Below are 21,750 nucleotides of genomic sequence, written 5' to 3' on the forward strand. Positions count from 1 at the left end.
TATATATATATATGTATATATATATATGTATATATATATATATATATAAACATATATATAATCAAGGGCAAAAGAAAAAAATTCTAACGCCAAATATACAGGAAAAAGACAAATTGTCAATAACCATATAATTTATCACTATAAATACATGTCTCGAAGTAAGCCGACAGAAATTCTAAAAAATTCCATTATTACTGTATCGGTCCCAATTTCAGAGTTAAGTCATAAGAATCTTTTCCTCGTCAGCGATAAATATGTAAGACATAAATGAAATACTTACTCATACCCATGGAAGAAGCAAGCACTAAGTCATGAGCAGACCTAAGTACCCCAAATATATCCAAAATAGAAATTCTTCAGCACACCTCGAGACACATGCGATTTCGAACTGAAAACTCTCACAGAGTGAGAGAGTCCGGAAGGGAACACTATTAAATTTACATCTAATATAGGATAAGATTTTATCAATGGCCAGCATATTAAAAAATACCTTCAAAGGTTAAATTTATAAACAATTTATAAACAAGGGCAAAAGAAAAAAATTCTAATGCCAAATATACCGAAAAAAGACAAATTGTCAATAACCATGGATATGAGTAAGTATTTCATTTATGTCTTACATATTTATCGCTGACGAGGAGAAAATTCTTATGAATTAACTCTGTAATTGGGACCGATACTGTAATAACGGAATTTTTTAGAAATTTCTGTTGGCTTACTTCAAGACACGTATTTATAGTGATAAATTATATGGTTATTGACAATATATGTGAGTAGGTACCAGATCAGGGAATACATCGGTATCTTATCCAGTAGAGGAGATTAATCTCTCATCTGTTTAATATCATAAAATAGGAACTAAGAATTAACCCTTGAAAGCTACCTAAAACTGGGTGCCGTTAACTTTTATCATTATTCTTAAGCCAACACCAACCAACAAGTAAATCTCTATATAGTTTAACAACCAAAAAAGCAATTACACACTGAATGATGTAACCTTACATACACTATGTCATAGCAAGATCATCTCTCATTAGGTTTGCTTAATCAGAGCTATCTAGGGTTAAACAACAATATTTCTCCTGTTTGATGTTTTGTCCCTCAAAAGCCATTAAAGCCCTTTCAAATTAAAATAATAAAAATTGATATATATAATAAAATATGGCACAACTAATATGGCAGAGTGTTGGAGCCTAGCAGAGTGAAAATAAGACAAATATCTTGTGATAGATGTAGTGTAGCGATAGATGTAGTGTAGTGATAGATGTAATGTAGTGGAAGAGTTCAAACAAAACCTACCTCTTCTATTGTCCTTGATGTGACAAGATCCAGTGCCAAGCTTAATGTTTTCTTTCTGACTTCAAGATCAGGAGCTGCTAATACACGCAGGATGTCCATTACCAATTCCTTATAAAAGTAGGGAATAAAAATGTTGATGTGTAGAGAGACAGTGAAAATGAGGTAAAGAGAGATCAATAAAAAAAAAAAGATGACAGATGTGAGTAGAGAGAATGAAAAGAGAAAAAGAGGTAACACTTTTATCAGTTTAATTGACATAATGATAATTAGCAATATTGTTACAGTGCCATAAATTTGATACACATGACCAATATTTATTTCATCAACCGCTGAGAGACAAATATATAAAGTTGATCCAGGTAGGATTGGAAGTCAACATGTAGACTCCAAACCAAATTTTAATAAGTCATCACTGTCACTTTACTAAACTTTCATAAAACCAATTTTATTTAACCAGGCAACATGATAAATCTTTATGAAGACTGTTACAAAATAACCTGAATAATTTCTAGTAAACTACACACAGCATTTAAGTTTGGGAAGACAATGTGTTCCAAATTCTACAAACTTGTCTCACAACAATAATATAAAAGAGGAAGCTAGAAATAGCAGGTAAATCCCAGCCTTCTGCCTTATAAACAAATGAATAGTTGGATAATATACACCTAGGTTCACTATACCCTGTCTGAGTTAAAGATGGGATGGTCAAAGCTAGCATGGTTTTTGATTGCGGATCATCAGGGAGGAAGAAAAATTTATAGGAACTTACCTGAAGAACTTTCTCGTGAGCAGGCACCTCTTTCAAAGCAATCAGCCTATCAAGGACAATGAGCTTCACGTTGTTGTCACTCTCTTTGATGATCAACTCAATATAACAACTAGCAACAGCCTAACAAATAAACAGAAATAAATCAGTTGCATTATCATCATCATCATCATCATTAACATTGACATAATCTGAAGACTGGGTCTTTGACATATCAACCTCTTCTAATTACTATGAAACTTAGTAAATTGAGATTGTTTACACCTCTCACTTGTAATGAAATTCCATCAGAAAAGACAAAAGGAAATAGATTGTGGAAACTTCAAACGTCGTTATAGAGAGAAAGTGAAGGGAAGGGAGGAAAGATAGAGATGGAAGAAGAAAGGATGATAACCATTAGAAAGAAAAACAAACACTTGTCAATTTTCACTCTCTTTGCCATAGCAACCACATCTTTATAGCTTGCAAATTTTAACCATTGCAGGTCGGATCATCACCACGCATTTAGTACCCCTGCCAATTTTCAGCTCGATCCTAGCACGTCTAGTGCCATTGAATCCTTACCAAAGCCAAAGTGTCAAGTTTTTTTTCTCTTTTATATAGGTAGATAACAATTAAAAGTCAACAAACCAGTGATTGAAACAGAGATAAATAGAATATTACCTACTAATGAATTATGGATCATTTAGCGTATAATTTTTACTATAAAATTTAGTACAAAGGAAAATTAAGTTTTGACATTTCATGCCTTTATTACTAAACTGTACATTCTGTTTAAATTTATTTCCAATCAGGTTTCATAGTTACATTTATGTGAGGTCCCTTGTTTCTGTTGAATCAGATCCACAATAAAGTAGCTCTTAATTCTCATCAGATTATTGAAGTGAGACACCTCAAGTCTATTCCTTGATATGTTTTTAACTGAATTTATAAGACTGAATCTACATTCACACTGCCCAGAAAATTTATAAGCAGTCTTTTGCAGTCAGTAATATATGACAGTTTCACAAGACATTTATGTTTTCATGCTTTATGCATCACTTGTGATCCTAGTAAGACTTTTAGCACACTAGTCAATTCTTTCTATTCAGGACTGAGATTTTGATCTCAAAACCAAGAACTAGATAATTTAGAAAATGCGACCACCAAGGTAAAAGTCACTGAAATCAGTTATAGATATTTGATTAAACTATATTTTGCAAGTTCTCTTCAAATTTACCTACATTAAATGTGCTATCTTGTTTATTTTCTATCAAAACTTATGTTGTACATATGCTAATGCACATGGTAGTCATCATCATCATCGTTTAACGTCCGTTTTCCGCGCTAGCACGGGTTGGACGGTTTCGACCGGGGTCTGGGAAGCCAGGGGCTGCCCCAGGCTCCAGTCTGGTAGTGTTTCTACAGCTGGATGCCCTTCCTAACGCCAACCACTCCGCGAGTGTAGTGGGTGCTTTTTACGTGCCACCTGCACAGGTGCCAGAGGGGTCTGGCATCGGCCACGGTCGGTTGGTGCTTTTTATGTGCCACCTGCACAGAAGCCAGTCGGGGCAGTGCTGGCATCGGCCACGTTCGGATGGTGCTTTTTATGTGGGGGGGGGTGCAGAAATATAGGGGAGCACCAGTGGGGAGGGGTGTTCGGAGAAACGATGACAGGTTCTAGACAAGTAGAACGTAGGATATCACGAGAGGGGTAATGCATGGTGAAATAGCGTATTGAAGAGGGGGGTTCGAAGAGTAGACACCTATAATGGTGGTGGGAGAAGCGACATCCGGTATAGATGGAGCAAAAATATAGAGATATCCGGTATTGGTGGTGGGGGTGGGCAAGGGCGGGTGCACTGCGAATACGCGAAGGTTGATAGACGAGAGAGACGAGAGAGCGAGGACTTCGAGAAGTGAAAAAGGTTGATAGACGAGAGAGCGAGGACTTCGAGAAGTGAAAATAAGTTTTCAACTTATCTGTACTCAGGATATAGCTGCTAGGTGAATGAGAGAGCACGTGTGGGGTGGCCTTTTAAGTATAAGTTGACCGGAAGGGGAATTTTTGGACAAGGCGGAAGTGTACTAAAGAAACAGACTTCAAGATGGCGAAGGTTGATAGACGAGAGAGCGAGGGCTTCGAGAAGTGAAAAAGGTTGATAGACGAGAGAGCGAGGACTTCGAGAAGTGAAAAAGGTTGATAGACGAGAGAGCGAGAACTTCGAGAAGTGAAAATAAGTTTTCAACTTATCTGTACTCAGGATATAGTTGCTAGGTGAATGAGAGAGCACGTGTGGGGTGGCCTTTTAAGTATAAGTTGACCGGAAGGGGAATTTTTGGACAAGGCGGAAGTGTACTAAAGAAACAGACTTCAAGATGGCGAAGGTTGATAGACGAGAGAGCGAGGGCTTCGAGAAGTGAAAAAGGTTGATAGACGAGAGAGCGAGGACTTCGAGAAGTGAAAAAGGTTGATAGACGAGAGAGCGAGGACTTCGAGAAGTGAAAATAAGTTTTCAAATTATCTGTACTCAGGATATAGCTGCTAGGTGAATGAGAGAGCACGTGTGGGGTGGCCTTTTAAGTATAAGTTGACCGGAAGGGGAATTTTTGGACAAGGCGGAAGTGTACTAAAGAAACAGACTTCAAGATGGCGAAGGTTGATAGACGAGAGAACGAGGACTTGAATGGGCAAAATTAATAAAGGAATATGCGAAGGTTGATAGACGAGAGAGCGAGGGCTTCGAGAAGTGAAAAAGGTTGATAGACGAGAGAGCGAGAAAATATATTTTTTATATTAACTACATTCAAAGAAAACAAGAGGCTTCACCCAAATGCAACTAAGAAACCTGATTAAAAAGTTAATATGTCCTTGAAAAGGTAAATGGTCTCACCTTGACTGCAGTAGGGGCACTTGATAGTGTCACAAGAGTTCCAGCTGCTTCATAGCGCACTGCAGGGCTTGATGAGTTCAATAAGTTATAGATACAACGTATGAAACGGGCCCGTTCTGAAGGATTGGCATGGCATACCTATTGAAAATTAAGAACAAGCAAATGTTCAGTAATTAATAGAATTATGTACTATTTAAGCTATATATACAAAACCTTTCATGAGAAATATCTTTCATTCATCCATCCATTGGATCTTTTCGGTTTGAACGGCAGTTTTTAATATAATTTCTAGGTAACTAAAAAATTTTAAACTTCGTATACTGGTAGAATGTGTTTATAAAACATCTTTTTCTCTTGGCTTTATTGAGAAAATTCTATAGTTTGTAAGATATTTGTTGTTGTTTTTCTTCAAGTTCTGCAATTTCAACCAATCAATCACGTCTATTGAGGTAAAAAACATTCTGTGCCGTATGAATATGTCCCTCGTTTAAGAAACAGATTGGGTTTATTCACATTTGTGAAGAAAAAAAGATACCCTTCCCCCACCCCTAACCCTAACCCTAAAACAGATTGAAATGCAATAGATCGATACTACGGTCATAATTATGGGTGACAATTTCATATGACACCGCTAGAAAAAACTGCCGTTCAAACCGAAAAGATCCCATCCATTTCCTAAGTGAGCCCTTTACCTTAACCTATGCCTTTGCACACCAGATGATATAACATTTTACCTCTTAAAATAGTGTTCAAATTTATCTATAAGCATATGTGCACTTAGAAAATTTAATGCTTCGTTATTAGTTGGTTGATATCTATGACATAATAGTCACATGTCAGTACATGCCACAGCTTACTGGGTGTTATTGTCGACAGTGATTTGTGTTGGACAAAACACATCGCTAAAATTGCCAAGAAGGCTGAGGATGTCTTGGCATCACTCACCAAGTCCTTTGTGAGCCGCTCTCCAGCTATCTATCTGCGGCTTTATATAGCTATGGTACAACCTCACCTGGAATCTCTATCTTGCTCAGGATATTAATCAACTTTGGCGTTAGGAAGGGCATCCAGCCGTAGAAACACTGCCAGATTTGACTGGGCCTGATGAGTCCTTCTGGCTTCACAGACCCCATTAGAACCGTCCAACCCATGCTAGCATGGAAAGCGGACGCTAAACGATGATGATGATGATGATGATGATGAAGAGAATACCCTCCATCCCTGGGCATGGACATATTGAAACTCCGACGTCTGGCAACTGACTTGGCAGACACCCATAAAATTATCAACCATCTTACAAACAATAACTCTGAGCACCTTTTCAAACTCCACTCGTCTAACACCCGTGGACATATTTACAAAGTCAGAAAACAGCACAGCTTCCATGACTTTCAGAAACATTTTTTCACGCTAAGAGTTGCTGAAGCATGGAACAGACTGCTGGCATCATTTGTTAGTTGTCAGAGCACTGCATCCTTCAAAACTTCCATGCTTCCTGAGATTCGCCAACACTACACCTGAATTTCTCCCCTCCATACACACACAAGAATGTATTTGACTCATACATTGTTCGCTTTCCAGACATTTGTACATTACTGCATATGCTTTATACGCACTTTCTGACAAGTTGTGGTGTACCTGAGCACTGTATACAATAATTTCATTATTATTATTTAAGTGTATCTCCCACTCCACATTCCCTACCTTAGCAGGAGGAAATTCATATATCAGTAGGTACACTTGTGAGAGGTAGAGATGTAGTTTCAGAAATGGTAGGTCCAGAGTTCCTCTCTATAGCTCCTTAATGTAACCAGACTATAACCAGACTTTAAGCATATTATGAAAGCCATTCCAGCCATGACCATCCATGATTTTAGGAGTATCTATATTATTATGTAATCTTCACTTTTCTAAGTAGTGAGTATGATTTGAAGATTCAACAGTTATTTCTAGATCAAGCAGTGATACAGAGGCCCCCACATTAATTCAGGCATAACAGTTCCTTTGTACACCTCCCTACATTAACAGAAGTCATTTATCGTAGGTGTGGGTATGTGGGGTTAGCGTTCCTCTCAACATCTATTTTATCAGCAGGAGTGGCATCTATCAACATGCATGAACTGGAAAGAAAAGGCTAGCAGAGGAGTTACTATCATCTCCAAGCAGACTGTGACTGGTCTGATAAGGCCGTGATGTTTAGGTATTATTATTGTCATTATTACTTTAACCCTTTCATTACCAACCCACCTGAAACCACCTCTGGCTCTGTAGTACAAATGTCATGTTTTCATAAGTTTTGGATTAAAATCTACCACCAAACCTTAGTCGCAATTTACATTCCTAACACTAGCTGAATGATAACTAAGTTATTTTACTAAATTCTTTGTTATATTTAAAGTAACTGAAAGAAACACAGAGTATCTTAAAATAAATACAGTAACAAAAGGGTTAAAATATATAATAGAGAAACAATTCTTAGCCCTTTTGATACCAACCTAGCAGAAACCACTTCTGGCTCTGTAGTACAAATGTCTTGTTTTCATAAGTTTTGAATTAAAATCTACCACTAAACCTTAGTCACAATTTACATTCCTAACACTAGCTGAATGATAACTAAGTTATTTTACTAAATTCTTTGTTATATTTAAAGTAACTGAAAGAAACACAGAGCATCTTAAAATAAATACAGTAACGAAAGGGTTAATGTGTGTTTCTTCATTTTAGCATGGAACAAGCTAACTCTTACGTACTTACCTTGTAGATAAGCTCAACAATAACAAGTTGAAGGATATCCCCAAAAGTGTTCACTTGGTCTATGCAACTGCTGAGGTAGTTCAAAGCAGCTTCCTGTCAACAGAAAAAATACATTCACATTACAAAGTACTGTATTAAGTGAAAAGAAGGAAGGAATGAAGATAGCAGCAGCAGAGTCATAAGTTTTATATTCACATTTTCTATGCTGGTATGCGGTAGGTCTAAGACTTTTTGAAGTATTCTAAGGTCAGAGTCATTTCCTGTTGCCAACCGTTATTTTATTCCGCTGTTCTTCACATGTTGAACAGCTAATGAAGTTTTCACAGGTGAAATAAACAAACATCACTGCAAAAGCAGTGCCAATATAAAGACATTGGATACACACACACACACACACACACACACATATATATACATACACATATATATATATATATACATACATGCATTTTAAATTCCTCCTTTAATTTCAGTGTCATCCCGTTATTATTCCATTCCCAGAATTCACTACAATATTCTCTCTCTCTCCTATTTATATTATGTTTTACTCGAACCCCGAAGTTTCTAGATGTTCAGTAATTTCTGTCGCAGAAAATTCCCTACGTATTAACTTAAAACCTGTTGTTCCTTTGTCGTTATTCCTTTCCCCAAAGATACCCTAAATTCCCTACGAAATATTTTCTCTCTCTCTTATTTATATTACGTTCTTCTCGAACCCCGAAGTTCCTAGATGTTCAGAAATTTCTGTTGCAGAAAATTCCCTACGTATTAACTTAAAACCTGTTGTTCCTTCGTCGTTATTTCTTTCCCCAAAGATACCCTAAATTCCCTACGAAATATTTTCTCTCTCTCTTATTTATATTGCGTTCTTCTCGAACCCCGAAGTTCCTAGATGTTCAGTAATTTCTGTTGCAGAAAATTCCCTATGTATTAACTTAAAACCTGTTGTTCCTTCGTTGTTATTCCTTTCCCCAAAGATTCCCTAAATTCCCTACAAAATATTTTCTCTCTCTCTCTCTCTCTTATTTATATTACATTCTTCTCGAACCCCGAAGTTTCTAGATGTTCAGTAATTTCTGTTGCAGAAAATTCCTTACGAATTAAACCTGTTGTTCCTTAGCTCTCTCTCTCTTTCCTCATGCTGCCACCTGATAATCCCCCCCCCCAATCCCTAACTCTTTATAAAGCAGTGTTCGATTTATCTCGTCCCTCTTCTCGATTCTACATCTTGCTGACAAAACACTGACTCGAAAAATGACCAGCTAAGCGAATTTAACTTACAACCTGTCATTCATATTCATTTTTTAAGCGTTGATTCGTAACTCTAAATCCCGTTTCTCTATTATTTATTTCGCCATCTTGTATGCATGGCTTCCTGTCTGTCATGCATTTTAAATTCCTCCTTTAATTTCAGTGTCATCCCGTTATTATTCCATTCCCAGAATTCACTACAATATTCTCTCTCTCTCCTATTTATATTATGTTTTACTCGAACCCCGAAGTTTCTAGATGTTCAGTAATTTCTGTCGCAGAAAATTCCCTACGTATTAACTTAAAACCTGTTGTTCCTTCGAGGTGACCCCGCCCTCCCACCCATCCACGAGAACCGGAAGTTTCTGTTTTCTATCTTTCTTGAGCCCCCCGCACCCCTATGTAGGGTTTATTGTGATCATATAGCGCAAAAACTGTGAAATTTATGCAGGTTGTAGTCTAGAGTCTCAGTATGATATCTGGCAAATGCAAGCTTTCTTTTCAGGTACATAACACTGCTGTCCCTCATCCCAGGGTCTCAGAGGCCCACACCTCCCACACCCTCAGGGTGGGCACCCTCAACGTTGGCACACTGAAAGGTAGGTCTGGCAAGATAGTCGAGATGCTTGAACGGAGACGTGTTGATGTATGTTGTATGCAAGAAATAAGGTGGAGAGGAGGATCTGCTAGGGTCCTCACAGGCAAGGAACACAGGTACAAGATTTTCTGGGCAGGGAACACTGACGGGGTTGGTGGCGTGGGTATACTTATCGCTGAGAAATGGATAGATAGAGTAATTGAGGTAATCAGAGTAAGTGACAGAATACTTAAGATTAGAATAGTGCTTCATAATAGATTAGCAACCATTATATCGGCCTATGCCCCTCAGCCAGGGCTACCGGATGGACAGAAAGACAGTTTCTATGACACCCTACTGCAGACCACCTCATTGACGAACGACAGGGACCTTCTCTTTGTGGCTGGTGATTTCAATGGGCATGTTGGACGACATGCTGGGGGCTTCAATGGCGTACATGGAGGCTACGGTTATGGTTCCTGCAACGAGGAGGGAACCAGGCTGCTGGAGTTCTGTGATGCAAATAGTCTTATGGTCTGCAACACTAACTTCAGGAAACCAACAAGCCACCTGGTCACCTACCGATCGGGCCGGCATACTAGCCAAATCGACTACATCCTTGCCAGAAAAAGGGAAAGATGGCTGCTTATAAATGCCAAAACCTTCCCAGGCGAAGAATGCATCCCACAACATAGACTGGTAGTTAGTGACTTTAGGATCAGGACTAAGAGGGCGACTAGAAGACGACCAACATGGAGAAGAAGGGTCTGGAAGCTTAAGACCCTGCGAATGGACAGAGATTTAGAGATATGTTACTTGAAGCCTTTGACGAAGTGGAAGGGGGTATAGCTACACATGGGGTAGAAGACAACTGGACGTTTCTGAGGGACAACCTGCTGAAAGCCGCTGACCAGATCTGTGGCTGGTGCAAAGTCCCCTTAAGACCAAAATAACGTGGTGGTGGAACAATATTGTTGACAGGGCTATTAGACAAAAGAAACAGGCTTGGAAGGCCTGGAAACGGTGGTAGCAGGGAAGGGTATCAGACTGCCAGAAGGGAAGCTAGGAGACAGGTCTATCTAGCCAGAGGGGAAGCAGATAAGAGAAAATTTGCCAATGTGCTGCGCCGTGAGGATGAAAGACTTGAGGTATTTCGTGTTGCAAGACAGTGTGTGAGAGAGAATCGTGATGTGGTAGGAGAGAAATGTGTTCGCATGGAGGATGGTTCACTTGCGCTAAATGAGGATGCAAAGAGAGAAGCTTGGAGACGCCACTATGAAAGGTTGCTGAATGAGGAAAATGAATGGGATAAAGAGAGTCTGCCGAATGTTGACCCTACAGAGGGACCAGCTATCCGAGTTGATAGTTCCGTGGTAGCTAAGGCAATTAGAAGCATGAAGACAGGAAAGCCCCAGGCCCATCAGGAATTACTGCAGAGATGCTCAAAATATCTGGCAGTGTCGGCTATAACCTAGTCACCCGTATAGTCAACCAGGTGATACACGAAGGAGTCATACCCAATGACTGGTGCAGCAGCATACTAGTCAACTGCTACAAAGGTAAAGGTGATGCCCTAGATACAAATAATTACAGAGGTATCAAGCTCTGTTGGATCAAGTAATGAAGGTTACGGAGGGTCATAGCCCAACTAATTAGAGAGAGAGTTAGTTTAGATGAGATGCAGTTTGGGTTCGTGCCAGGGAAAAGTACCACTGATGCTATATTCCTGGTAAGGCAGCTGCAGGAGAAATACCTAGCCAAAGATAAGCCCCTGTACCTGGCTTTCGTTGACATGGAGAAAGCTTTTTATAGGGTCCCCCGATCCCTTATCTGGTGGTCAATGAGGAAACTAGGGATAGATGAATGGCTGGTGAGGACTGTGCAAGCCATGTACAGAGATGCCGTAAGTAAGGTTAGGGTTGGCAACATGTACACAGAAGAATTCAAAGTAGAGGTTGGGGTCCACCAGGGTTCAGTACTCACCCCCTCCTATTTATCATAGTACTCCAGGCATTACGGAGGAATTCAAGACAGGCTGTCCCTGGGAGCTCCTCTACGCTGACGACCTTGCTCTTATTGCTGAGTCACTATCAGAACTGGAGGAGAAGTTCCAGTGTGGAAGGAGGGTTTAGAATCAAGGGGCCTTAGAGTCAACCTAGCTAAACCCAAGTACTAATAAGTAGGAAGGTAGACAATCCACAAATATCTTCAGGAAGATGGCCCTGCTCGATCTGTAGAAAAGGTGTAGGTAGAAACTCTATAAGATGTACCCAGTGTAAGCTATGGACACATAAGAGGTGCAGCAATGTCAAAGGTAGGCTAACTGGGAAGATAGTTTTTGTATGTGGCAGATGCTCGGGAGCATTAACCTCCGAAAATCTGCAGAAAACAACTTCCGTCACTTTCCAGGGGGAAAAACTAGAAGTAGTTGATAGCTTCTGTTTTCTAGGTGACCAAGTCAGTAGTGGGGGTGGGTGCGCTGAAAGTGTAACTGCTAGAATAAGAATAGCCTGGGCAAAGTTTAGGGAGCTCTTACCTCTGCTGGTGACTAAAGGCCTCTCGCTCAGAGTAAAAGGCAGACTGTATGATGCGTGTGTACGAACAGCCATGCTACATGGCAGCGAAACATGGGCCGTGACTGCTGAGGACATGCGTAAGCTCGTGAGGAATGAAGCCAGTATGCTCCGATGGATGTGTAATGTCAGTGTACATACTCGACAGAGCGTTAGCACCTTGAGAGAAATGTTGTACCTAAGAAGCATCAGTTGTGGTGTGCAAGAGAGACGATTGCGCTGGTATGGTCATGTGGCGAGAATGGATGAAGATAGGTGTGTGAGAAAGTGCCAATCCCTAGCAGTTGAGGGAACCCGTGGAAGAGGTAGACCCAGGAAAACCTGGGACGAGGTGGTGAAGCACGACCTTCGAACTTTAGGCCTCACTGAGGAAATGACCAGCGACCGAGACCTTTGGAAATATTCTGTACGTGAGAAGACCAGGCAGGACAAGTGAGCCCAGCCCACTTATGAATGCCTTTCCTCCCTTGGACACAAAGACCTGTTGAGGCAAGCGAAGTCGATATAGAACCTCATCCGACGACAGACACCCATGCCAACCCCCCATGCTTGCGAAGACATGTTGGGGCAAGCGAAACCGAATTGAACCAGCCAGGATCCCTGCCCTGGTGGTACGTAAAAAGCACTATCCGACTCGTGGCCGTGGCACGTAAAATACTCCAATGCGACCGTACGACAGGCACCCATGCCAACCCCCTTTGCTTGTGAAGACATGTTGGGGCAGCGAAATCGAAATCGAATTGAACCAGCCAGGATCCCTGGTCTGGTGGTACGTAAAAAGCACTATCCGACTCGTGGCCGTGGCACGTAAAATACTCCAATGCGACCGTACGACAGGCACCCATGCCAACCCCCTTTGCTTGTGAAGACATGTTGGGGCAAGCGAAATCGAAATCGAATTGAACCAGCCAGGATCCTGGTCTGGTGGTACGTAAAAAGCACTATCCGACTCGTGGCCGATGCCAGCCACCGCCTCGACTGGCTTCCGTGCCGGTGGCACATAAAATACACCAATCTGACCGTGGCCGTTGCCAGCCTCGCCTGGCACCTGTGCAGGTGGCACGTAAAAAGCACCCACTACACTCACGGAGTGGTTGGCGTTAGGAAGGGCATCCAGCTGTAGAAACATTGCCAGATTAGACTGGAGCCTGGTGCAGCCTTCTGGCTTCCCAGAACCCCGGTCGAACCGTCCAACCCATGCTAGCATGGAGAACGGACGTTAAACGATGATGATGATGATGATGATACATATATATACATACATACATATATATATATACATATACATACATATATACACATACATATATATACACATACATATATATACACACATATATACACATACATATATATACACACATATATATACATACATATACATATATATACACATACATATATATACATACATATACATATATATACACATACATATATATACATACATATACATATATATACACATACATATATATACACATACATATACATATATATATATACATATACATATATATATATATACACATACATATATATCTACACATACATATATATATACACATACATATATATATATATATATACACATACATATACACATACATATATATATATATACACATACATATACACATACATATATATATATATACACATACATATATATATATATATACACATACATATACACATACATATATATATATATACACATACATATACACATACATATATATATATATACACATACATATACATATATACATATATATATATATATATACACATACATATACACATACATATATACATATATATATACACATACATATACACATACATATATACATATATATATACACATACATATATATATACACACACATACATATATATATATATACACATACATATATACGTATATGTACACATACATATATATGAATATATACACATACATATATGCATATATATATATATATATATATATACATGCTTTTCGAGAGATAAGTAATCTTATTTTATTTAACCCTTTTGTTACTATATTTCTGACCAAAATACACCCCTCATGAGTTTCAATTAAATTCTAAAATAATCATGAATTTAGACTAGTTTCATTAAACAACTGTAACTTTTTTACTTATCAACATATTAATGTGATATTTGGAACATAATTAAAGAAAGGGTTCTTAACCGTGCCGTGCCGTGCCGCGTCGTACCGTACCTACATACATACATACATACAAGTCAGCACGGAAATGTATGCTAAATGATGATGATATACACATGCACATACATAAAAAGAGAAAGAGAAAAAGAGGAATAGAGATTGATGTGAAAATTTGCTGAGAAAGGTTATTTATACAAGCTTCATAGAAAAATTCTTACTTGGTCAGCATGGATAAGCATCATGAAAGCATTGCGTCGGCAAGACATGTCTTGTTCTTCATCTAAAAATTTTGCAATAAGCTCTGGAGCATCAGGTATTAGAAAGTCATGATTCCTGTGAAAGAACAGAGTAGAAGATATAATTATGGATACAGACGAACCCTGACATATCGTTTTAACATCCATTTTCCTACACTTACATATGCTGGATGGTAGTTGTTGAGGCAGTTTTTTAACAACTGGATGCCCTTTCTGCTCACCTGCAACCCTCACCTGTTTCCAAGTAACATAATCTTTCTCCCATGACTAGACATGTTAACATGGATGAATGGCAATGAAGGATATTGCATATATGACAATGCTGCTCATTTACAACTATCATATCATGTCTAGACAAGGAAACAAACATTTATACATGCATACATATATACAAAAAGGTTTTCTCAGTTTCCATCAATCAAATGCACTACGAGGGGCGTTCAATAAGTAATGCCCCTGACCCACTTGCAGTTGTTTGATCTAGCTGAAATTTTGCATGTGCAATTGTTTATATCTCTATAGATTAAGTGGCAAATTACAGCTTTGAACTAATTGTGGTTTCTGATTTACAGGCTTTGGTTGGTTCAAGAGTATAGCAGAAAACACTTGTGAAAGGTACCACACAGTAGAGCTCAAACTTCTTACCCACAATGCCATGGCTATGTCAATCGAACTGTTTAGTAGCTGGTTCCTTCTAAAATTTCCTTCAGGGCAGCTGGAGCCAGAGGGAGAACAACATTTGACAGGTAGGTAGGAAAGGTAGCTGATATTTTTATATATAAAGCAGAAATTTCCTTGATATTGCTAGTTTGGCCACAAGTGTGCTTGTTGAGAACATAAATCAGTTAAGAGTATGTTTTATAGTGAAATGTGTGACTTCTTCATCAACAGCTCACTTTCGCTTTTACTCGCTTTTACTTGTTTCAGTCATTTGACTGCGGCCATGCTGGAGCACCGCCTTCTAGTCGAGTAAATCGACCCCAGGACTTATTCTTTGTAAGCCTAGTACTTATTCTATCGGTCTCTTTTGCCGAACCACTAAGTAACGGGGACATAAACACACCAGCATCGGTTGTCAAGCAATGCTAGGGGGACAAACACATGCACGCATATATATATATATATATATATATATATATATAATATACATATATATATATATATATACATATATACGACAGGCTTCTTTTCAGTTTCCGTCTACCAAATCCACTCACAAGGCTTTGGTCGGCCCGAGGCTATAGTAGAAGACACTTGCCCAAGGTGCCACTCGGTGGGACTGAACCTGGAACCATGTGGTTGCACAGCCACACCTGCACCTACACTTTCTTCTCTCTAATCAACAACTTTTGCTTTAATGTTTGTGTGATAAAACATTATGATATAGATTGACCTGGTTTAGCATGTGTGTGAGTGTGTGTAATCTCTAAATCTATATATATAAAACTGAAGTTGTGTGGTGTCTGTCTCCTACGATTTAGATTCCTAACTACTCCAACCAAAAGCGGGTATCTTATAGTTGTGATTCATATCGAGCCCTTCTGGGTATTAGCGCGCGTCTACGATGAGTCTACGATTTAAAAAAAAATTTACCATAATTTTTTTCCATTTTTAATGCATTTTTTGCTATTATATAAGGGAAGTAACTCCCTAAAAATGCTTATATAGTTATATCCCTTACAAACCCGAGCAACGCCGGGCGATACTGCTAGTTTATTACTATATTTCTAATAGTATCAATAATAATTAAATATTACAAAATAATTTGATTCAGTCAGTGTAACTATGAGCGCACTGCAATAGATTCTCATAGAAGGTAGCAAACAAGCAGTATCATTAGCATGCTGGGCAAAATGCTTTCATCTATATTCTCATTCTGCGTTCAAATTCTGCTGAGTCGACTTTACCTTTCAACCTTCACAGACATATGTGTATATTTATAGGTGCAGGTGTGGCTGTGTGGTAAGAAGCTTGCTTCCCAACCCCATGGTTCTGGGTTCAGTCCCACTGCGTGGCACTTGGGAAAGTGTCTTCTACTATAGCCTTGGGCTGACCAAAAGCCTTGCAAGAGGAGTTGATAGACAGAAACTAAAAGAAGCCTGTTGTATATATTGGATTGTCTGGAAAGTTCCTGCTGATTTTTACTTGTTCATGTTCCAAAACATTAGAACATGTCAAATTTATCAACACATATAATACGCTTACATTTCTGGTTAGCGTACACTTCAAACTATCGCTTGAGAAAGAAAGTTTAAAATTATTTAATTATTAAAAAGATTATTTCTATCATTACTCTCTACTAATCGCATTAGTTATCTCCTGCTTTACCTTTCTATTATTGAGTTTATGGAGCAATATTCTAAATTATTAGATGTTGTATACAATAATTTCACTATAAGCCTGTTAAAGATTTTCTGATATTTGCTAGATTTAAGAAAATGCCATCCCTTGCAACCATGTAATCTGAAGATTGGAATATACCACAAAACAGGGCATATTTTTATACTTTTTGTTTGGTCTGTAATGACTTGTATAATCTGTAGTAGAGCCTATTTTAGTTTTTTTTTATTGTGTTGCTTTCCCTCTTTTGGGGATTGAGATACTACCTTCATTTATTTTGTGGTTATAATTTCTTCTACCAAAGTATGGTTTAGTGCTATCATCATAATCATCATTTAACGTCCGTTTTCCATGCTAGCATGGGTTGGACGGTTCAACTGGGGTCTGGGAAGCCAGGAGGCTGTACCAGACTCCAGTCTGATCTGGCAGTGTTTCTACAGCTGGATGCCCTTCCTAACGCCAACCACTCCATGAGTGTAGTGGATGCTTTTTACGTGCCACCAGAACAGGGGCCAGAGGAGACTGGCAAACGGCCACGATCAGTTGGTGCTTTTTACGTGTCACCAACACGGACGCCAGTCAGGAAGCGCTGGCATCAGCCACATTCAGAAGGTGTTTTTACGTGCCACCGGCACAGGTATCTTAACTACAATTTCCATTTGATTTTTATTTTGATGTTGGTGTTGATGTACTTGACTCAATAGGTCTCCTCAAGAACAGCGGGTCACTCTACAATCCAAGGTTAGCATAGCAGGCTGTCCTGCAAGCCATGAACTCACTTCATTTGTCGGGTCTTCGCAGTCACAGCATATCTCAGAAGTCTCGGTCTTTCGTCATTTCCTCTGTGAGGCCCACCATGCCACCGACACGGGTATTGCAACTACAATATCCATACGATTTTTATTTTGATGTTGATGTACTTGACACAATAGGTCTCCACAAGCACAGCAGGTCACCCCACGAACCAAGGTTAGCACAGCAGGCCGTCTTGTGAGTCATGAACTCACTTCATTTGTTGGGTCTTCGAAGTTACAGCATATCTCCAGAGGTCTTGGTCTTTCGTCATAGCCTCTGTGAGGCCCAACATACAAAGGTCATGCTTGACCACCTCATCTCATATCTTCCAGGGTCTACCTCTACCCTGGATTCCTTCAACAGTTTGGGAGTAGCACTTCACACATCTCTCCTCATTCATCCATAGTACATGGCCATACCAATGCAAATGTCTCTCCTACACGCCGCATCCAATGCTTCTTATGTCCAACATTTCTCTCAGGGTGCTTACACTCTGTCGTGCATGGACACTGACATTATACATCCAGTGGATCATGGTAGTTTCATTTCTTTCAAGCCTACGCATGTCCTCCGCAGTCACAGCCCATGTTTCCCTGCCGTGAAGCATGGCAGTTCGCACACATGTGTTGTACAATCTACCTTTCACTCTGAGCGAGAGACCCTTTGTCACCAGTAAGGGAAGAAGCTTTCTAAACTTTGCTCAGGCTATTCTTATTCTCTGAACATCCACCCCCACTAACTTGATCACCTAGGTAGCAGAAACTATCAACTACATCTAGTTCCTCCCCCAGGAGTGTGATGGAATCTGTTTTCTGAGTATCAGTGGCGTCTATTGCCCCTGTGCATCCGCCGCACACAAAAGTTATCTTCTCGGTTAATTTTCCTTTGATGTTGCTGCACCTCTTATGTGTCCATAGCTTATACTGGGTACATCTTATGGAGTTTCTACCTAAACCTTTTCTACAGAGTGAGCAGGGCCACCTACCTAAGTGGGTGTGTGGTGAGTTTGTCTTCCTGCTTACTAGAACTTTGGTCTTTGCTACATTGACTCTAAGGCCTTTTGATTCTAAACCTAGCTTCCACACGAAATTTCTTCTCTAGTTCCAAAAATTATCATTAGGTATATATTTGATTTTCTCAGTATAATGTGCCCTAGCAAATGCTACATTGTAATAATGTGCATCTGAGTTAAATATCATTTCGTTTGCCAAAAGATTTTGTTTCATTGTTCACAATTCATTTTATGACAAAGGGTCAGTGATTAGACTTTTTATTTACGTATCTTAAGCTTGCATATATAAAGTTCTGTTACCCAACTATACTGTTTAAAAACCTGAAAGGCAACATCTAATCTATCCTCTCCAAAGAAAATATTTGATAAAGCAGTCCCTACCATAACAATGCCCTAGCTAACAGAAGTTTCAAAGATATATAACACTTCAGTTAAAAATATAAGGCCTAAAAATATACCTAGGAAAATAATGATTCATCATCATCATCATCATCGTTTAGCATCCGCTTTCCATGCTAGCATGGGTTGGACAGTTCAACTGGGGTCTGGGAAGCCAGAAGGCTGTACCAGGCCCAGTCTGATCAGGCAATGTTTCTACGGCTGGATGGCCTTCCTAACACCAACCACTCTAAGAGTGTAGTGGGTGCTTTTTACATGCCACCGACACAGGTACCAGACGTGGCTGGCAAACAGCCACAATCGGATGGTGCTTTTTACGTGCCACCGGCACGGAGGTCAGGTGAGGCTGGCAACAGCCTAACCTCACCTGGCCTCCGTGCTGGTGGAGGCCAGGCGAGGTTAGCCTCACTAAAATTTTTATTGTTAAAGATAGAAAGAGAAAAAGAAAAAAGGAGAGGAAACAGATAATGTAAGACAAAAGACAAAGGCAACAGAGGAGTGAATGGAGAGTCAAAGAATGAGAAAGAAGATGTGAAAGATGCAGAATGAAAAAGAAAACAAAGAAAGGTAGATGAGAAGTAAAAGAGAAGTCACAGCAAAAAAAAAAAAAACACGAAAAAAATTGGAGAGAAAGAGGAAATTAATGCATACTGACCGGTAGATAGTATAAATGGCGAGCACAGCATTGCGTCGTACATAGGAGTGTCGGTGCTCAAGACACTGACGGATAGCAGGCATCAAAGGCTCCAATAGCTCAGGCTCTTTCAGTTTACAAAGGAAGCGAAGGGTGGAGCCCCGAATAAATTCATTAGGATGCTGAAGGTCCTACAAAACACAGAGTGTAGTGGAAAGTGTAGCAGTTGGTAGCCTTCGGAGATTTGATTAAATATATGCACAACACTTTCCAATTTGAAAAGGTACATGGAAGATAAATAGGAGTGGACTATCATTGAAATCGCTCATAAACAGGAAAGGCAATGCATGAGAAAACATTTAGGGTTAAGTTAAGAAGGTAGTGATTCTAAATCTAGTTTAAGAGAGTGAATACAAAATTCAAGAAGTGAGGATTAATTATAATAACAGTGCTTTTCAACCTGAAGACAGGGTATGTAAAAGATAATTAAAGAGGAAAGAGGGTAAAGGTTTATGGGCAGTTGTCTTCATCTTGGGTCAAGGCAAGGAGCAAGAGAAGTGTGAAGGTTAATGAGGAATATGGTAGTGGTCTTAAACTATAGGTAGATCCAGAGGGAAGAGATAGTTTAGCAAGTTACACAATTAAAAGAGAATTTTAATTAATTAAAAATAATAGCAAGTTGAGATTGAAACTGCACAAAATAATTTTTACATTAAAATCTAGAAAATAATTTTACTTTAAATCTGAATTTTAAAAAATCTAAGTCCTGATTCTGCCATGAAAGTAGAAATTAAAAAATCTGACAGAGACAAAAAATTTGGTCCTAAAAGATAGGTACATTGGTAAACATTCGTTTTGTGGATATATAAAAATCTTATATGTCATGTGAAATGATGATAATGAAGTTTGGCTCATTACTACAGTTAAACATAATTAAAAAATAAAGTGGGGTGAGAAAGGAAGAAATGAAACTGAACAAACTTTTAACGAATGTATGTAATAAACCACAAAATAAATTGGTCAGATGATGGATGCACATGTGCAAACTAAGCCAACTCACCTTTCTGTAAGCATCACAGACTAGAATCATCTCTTGTAGAAGTTTACCATCAGGATGACACTTTGGCACTACTTCCCAGAATATCAGTAACAACTTCTTTATGGTGTGATCATGTAATGGCATCACAAAACGGATGATGGTCATTAATAGTGAGGGCATTTTCTCCCCATTTAGAATCATTTGAATGGTTTTCTTCAAAGAACTGATCTTTGTCTTTACATCGCCCTTCTCTGAAAATGCCAATGACAAAAAGGATAATTTAGAAAGTTCAGGGTTAATTATTTATTTTTCTTAAAATTTTAAATTAAAAAATTCGCTACAATCACGTATTATATATTTTTTTCCAGTTTTAGCAAATACCTATTTCTTACCTTGAACTAGTTTACTAAGTTAACTATTACTCTTGTGACAGGTAAAATGAAATAAATATTGAGCTTTTAACTCAAACTCACTCTGCCAATATGTTGAAATTCTTTTACTTTATTCTTCATCAGATTCTACAATGGAAACTAGGTGTTAACTTCTGCACTCATTTATGACTATTGCAAGAAGTAAAATAATAATAATGATAAAAACCCTCATAACTGAGTTTTCTTCTTACAGCATTCACCCGGGGTGGGTTGAGCTGGCTTCATTCATCCTCAATGCTGCATCTCTCACAAACGCTGACCAGGCCTGGCGATTTAAGGCTAATGACCGCATGATCTCCAACCACTCCTTATTCCAGTGGCGAACGCCGTAGATATGGGGCCTAGGTTGGGTTCCAGATCAGCCTTGACTGAGTTTTGTGGACTCCTAAGTTAATACCTCACAGAACTTCCTGCTGATCCTACTTTTAGCACCTTCAGACTTGACAAATTGCTCCTGTACACTTAATTCATACATATTTTTCTTATCGTACTGTATAGGATAGTATCAGAAGTTAAATGTAGATTGGTAAAAACAGCTGTTTCACCAAAATACATATTTCATTATGTGGCTCAA

The 21,750-nt window shown here is 39.1% G+C and overlaps 1 protein-coding gene across 1 annotated transcript in view; it reads right to left on the reverse strand.

Annotated features, from left to right (window-relative positions):
• The window catches only part of LOC115219740 (coatomer subunit beta), an 86,344-nt gene that overhangs the window by 58,038 nt on the left and 6,556 nt on the right, over positions 1–21,750 (reverse strand). The window contains exons 3-9 of the mRNA XM_029789965.2: positions 20,767–20,996; positions 19,728–19,897; positions 14,488–14,602; positions 7,693–7,785; positions 4,939–5,076; positions 2,069–2,188; positions 1,300–1,407 (exon numbers count right to left, since the gene is read on the reverse strand). Coding sequence (XP_029645825.1) covers positions 1,300–1,407; positions 2,069–2,188; positions 4,939–5,076; positions 7,693–7,785; positions 14,488–14,602; positions 19,728–19,897; positions 20,767–20,996 — 974 coding nt within the window. The remainder of the gene's footprint in view (positions 1–1,299; positions 1,408–2,068; positions 2,189–4,938; positions 5,077–7,692; positions 7,786–14,487; positions 14,603–19,727; positions 19,898–20,766; positions 20,997–21,750) is intronic.

The sequence above is a fragment of the Octopus sinensis genome, linkage group LG15 (assembly GCF_006345805.1).
Source record: "Octopus sinensis linkage group LG15, ASM634580v1, whole genome shotgun sequence".
NCBI lineage: Eukaryota > Metazoa > Mollusca > Cephalopoda > Octopoda > Octopodidae > Octopus > Octopus sinensis.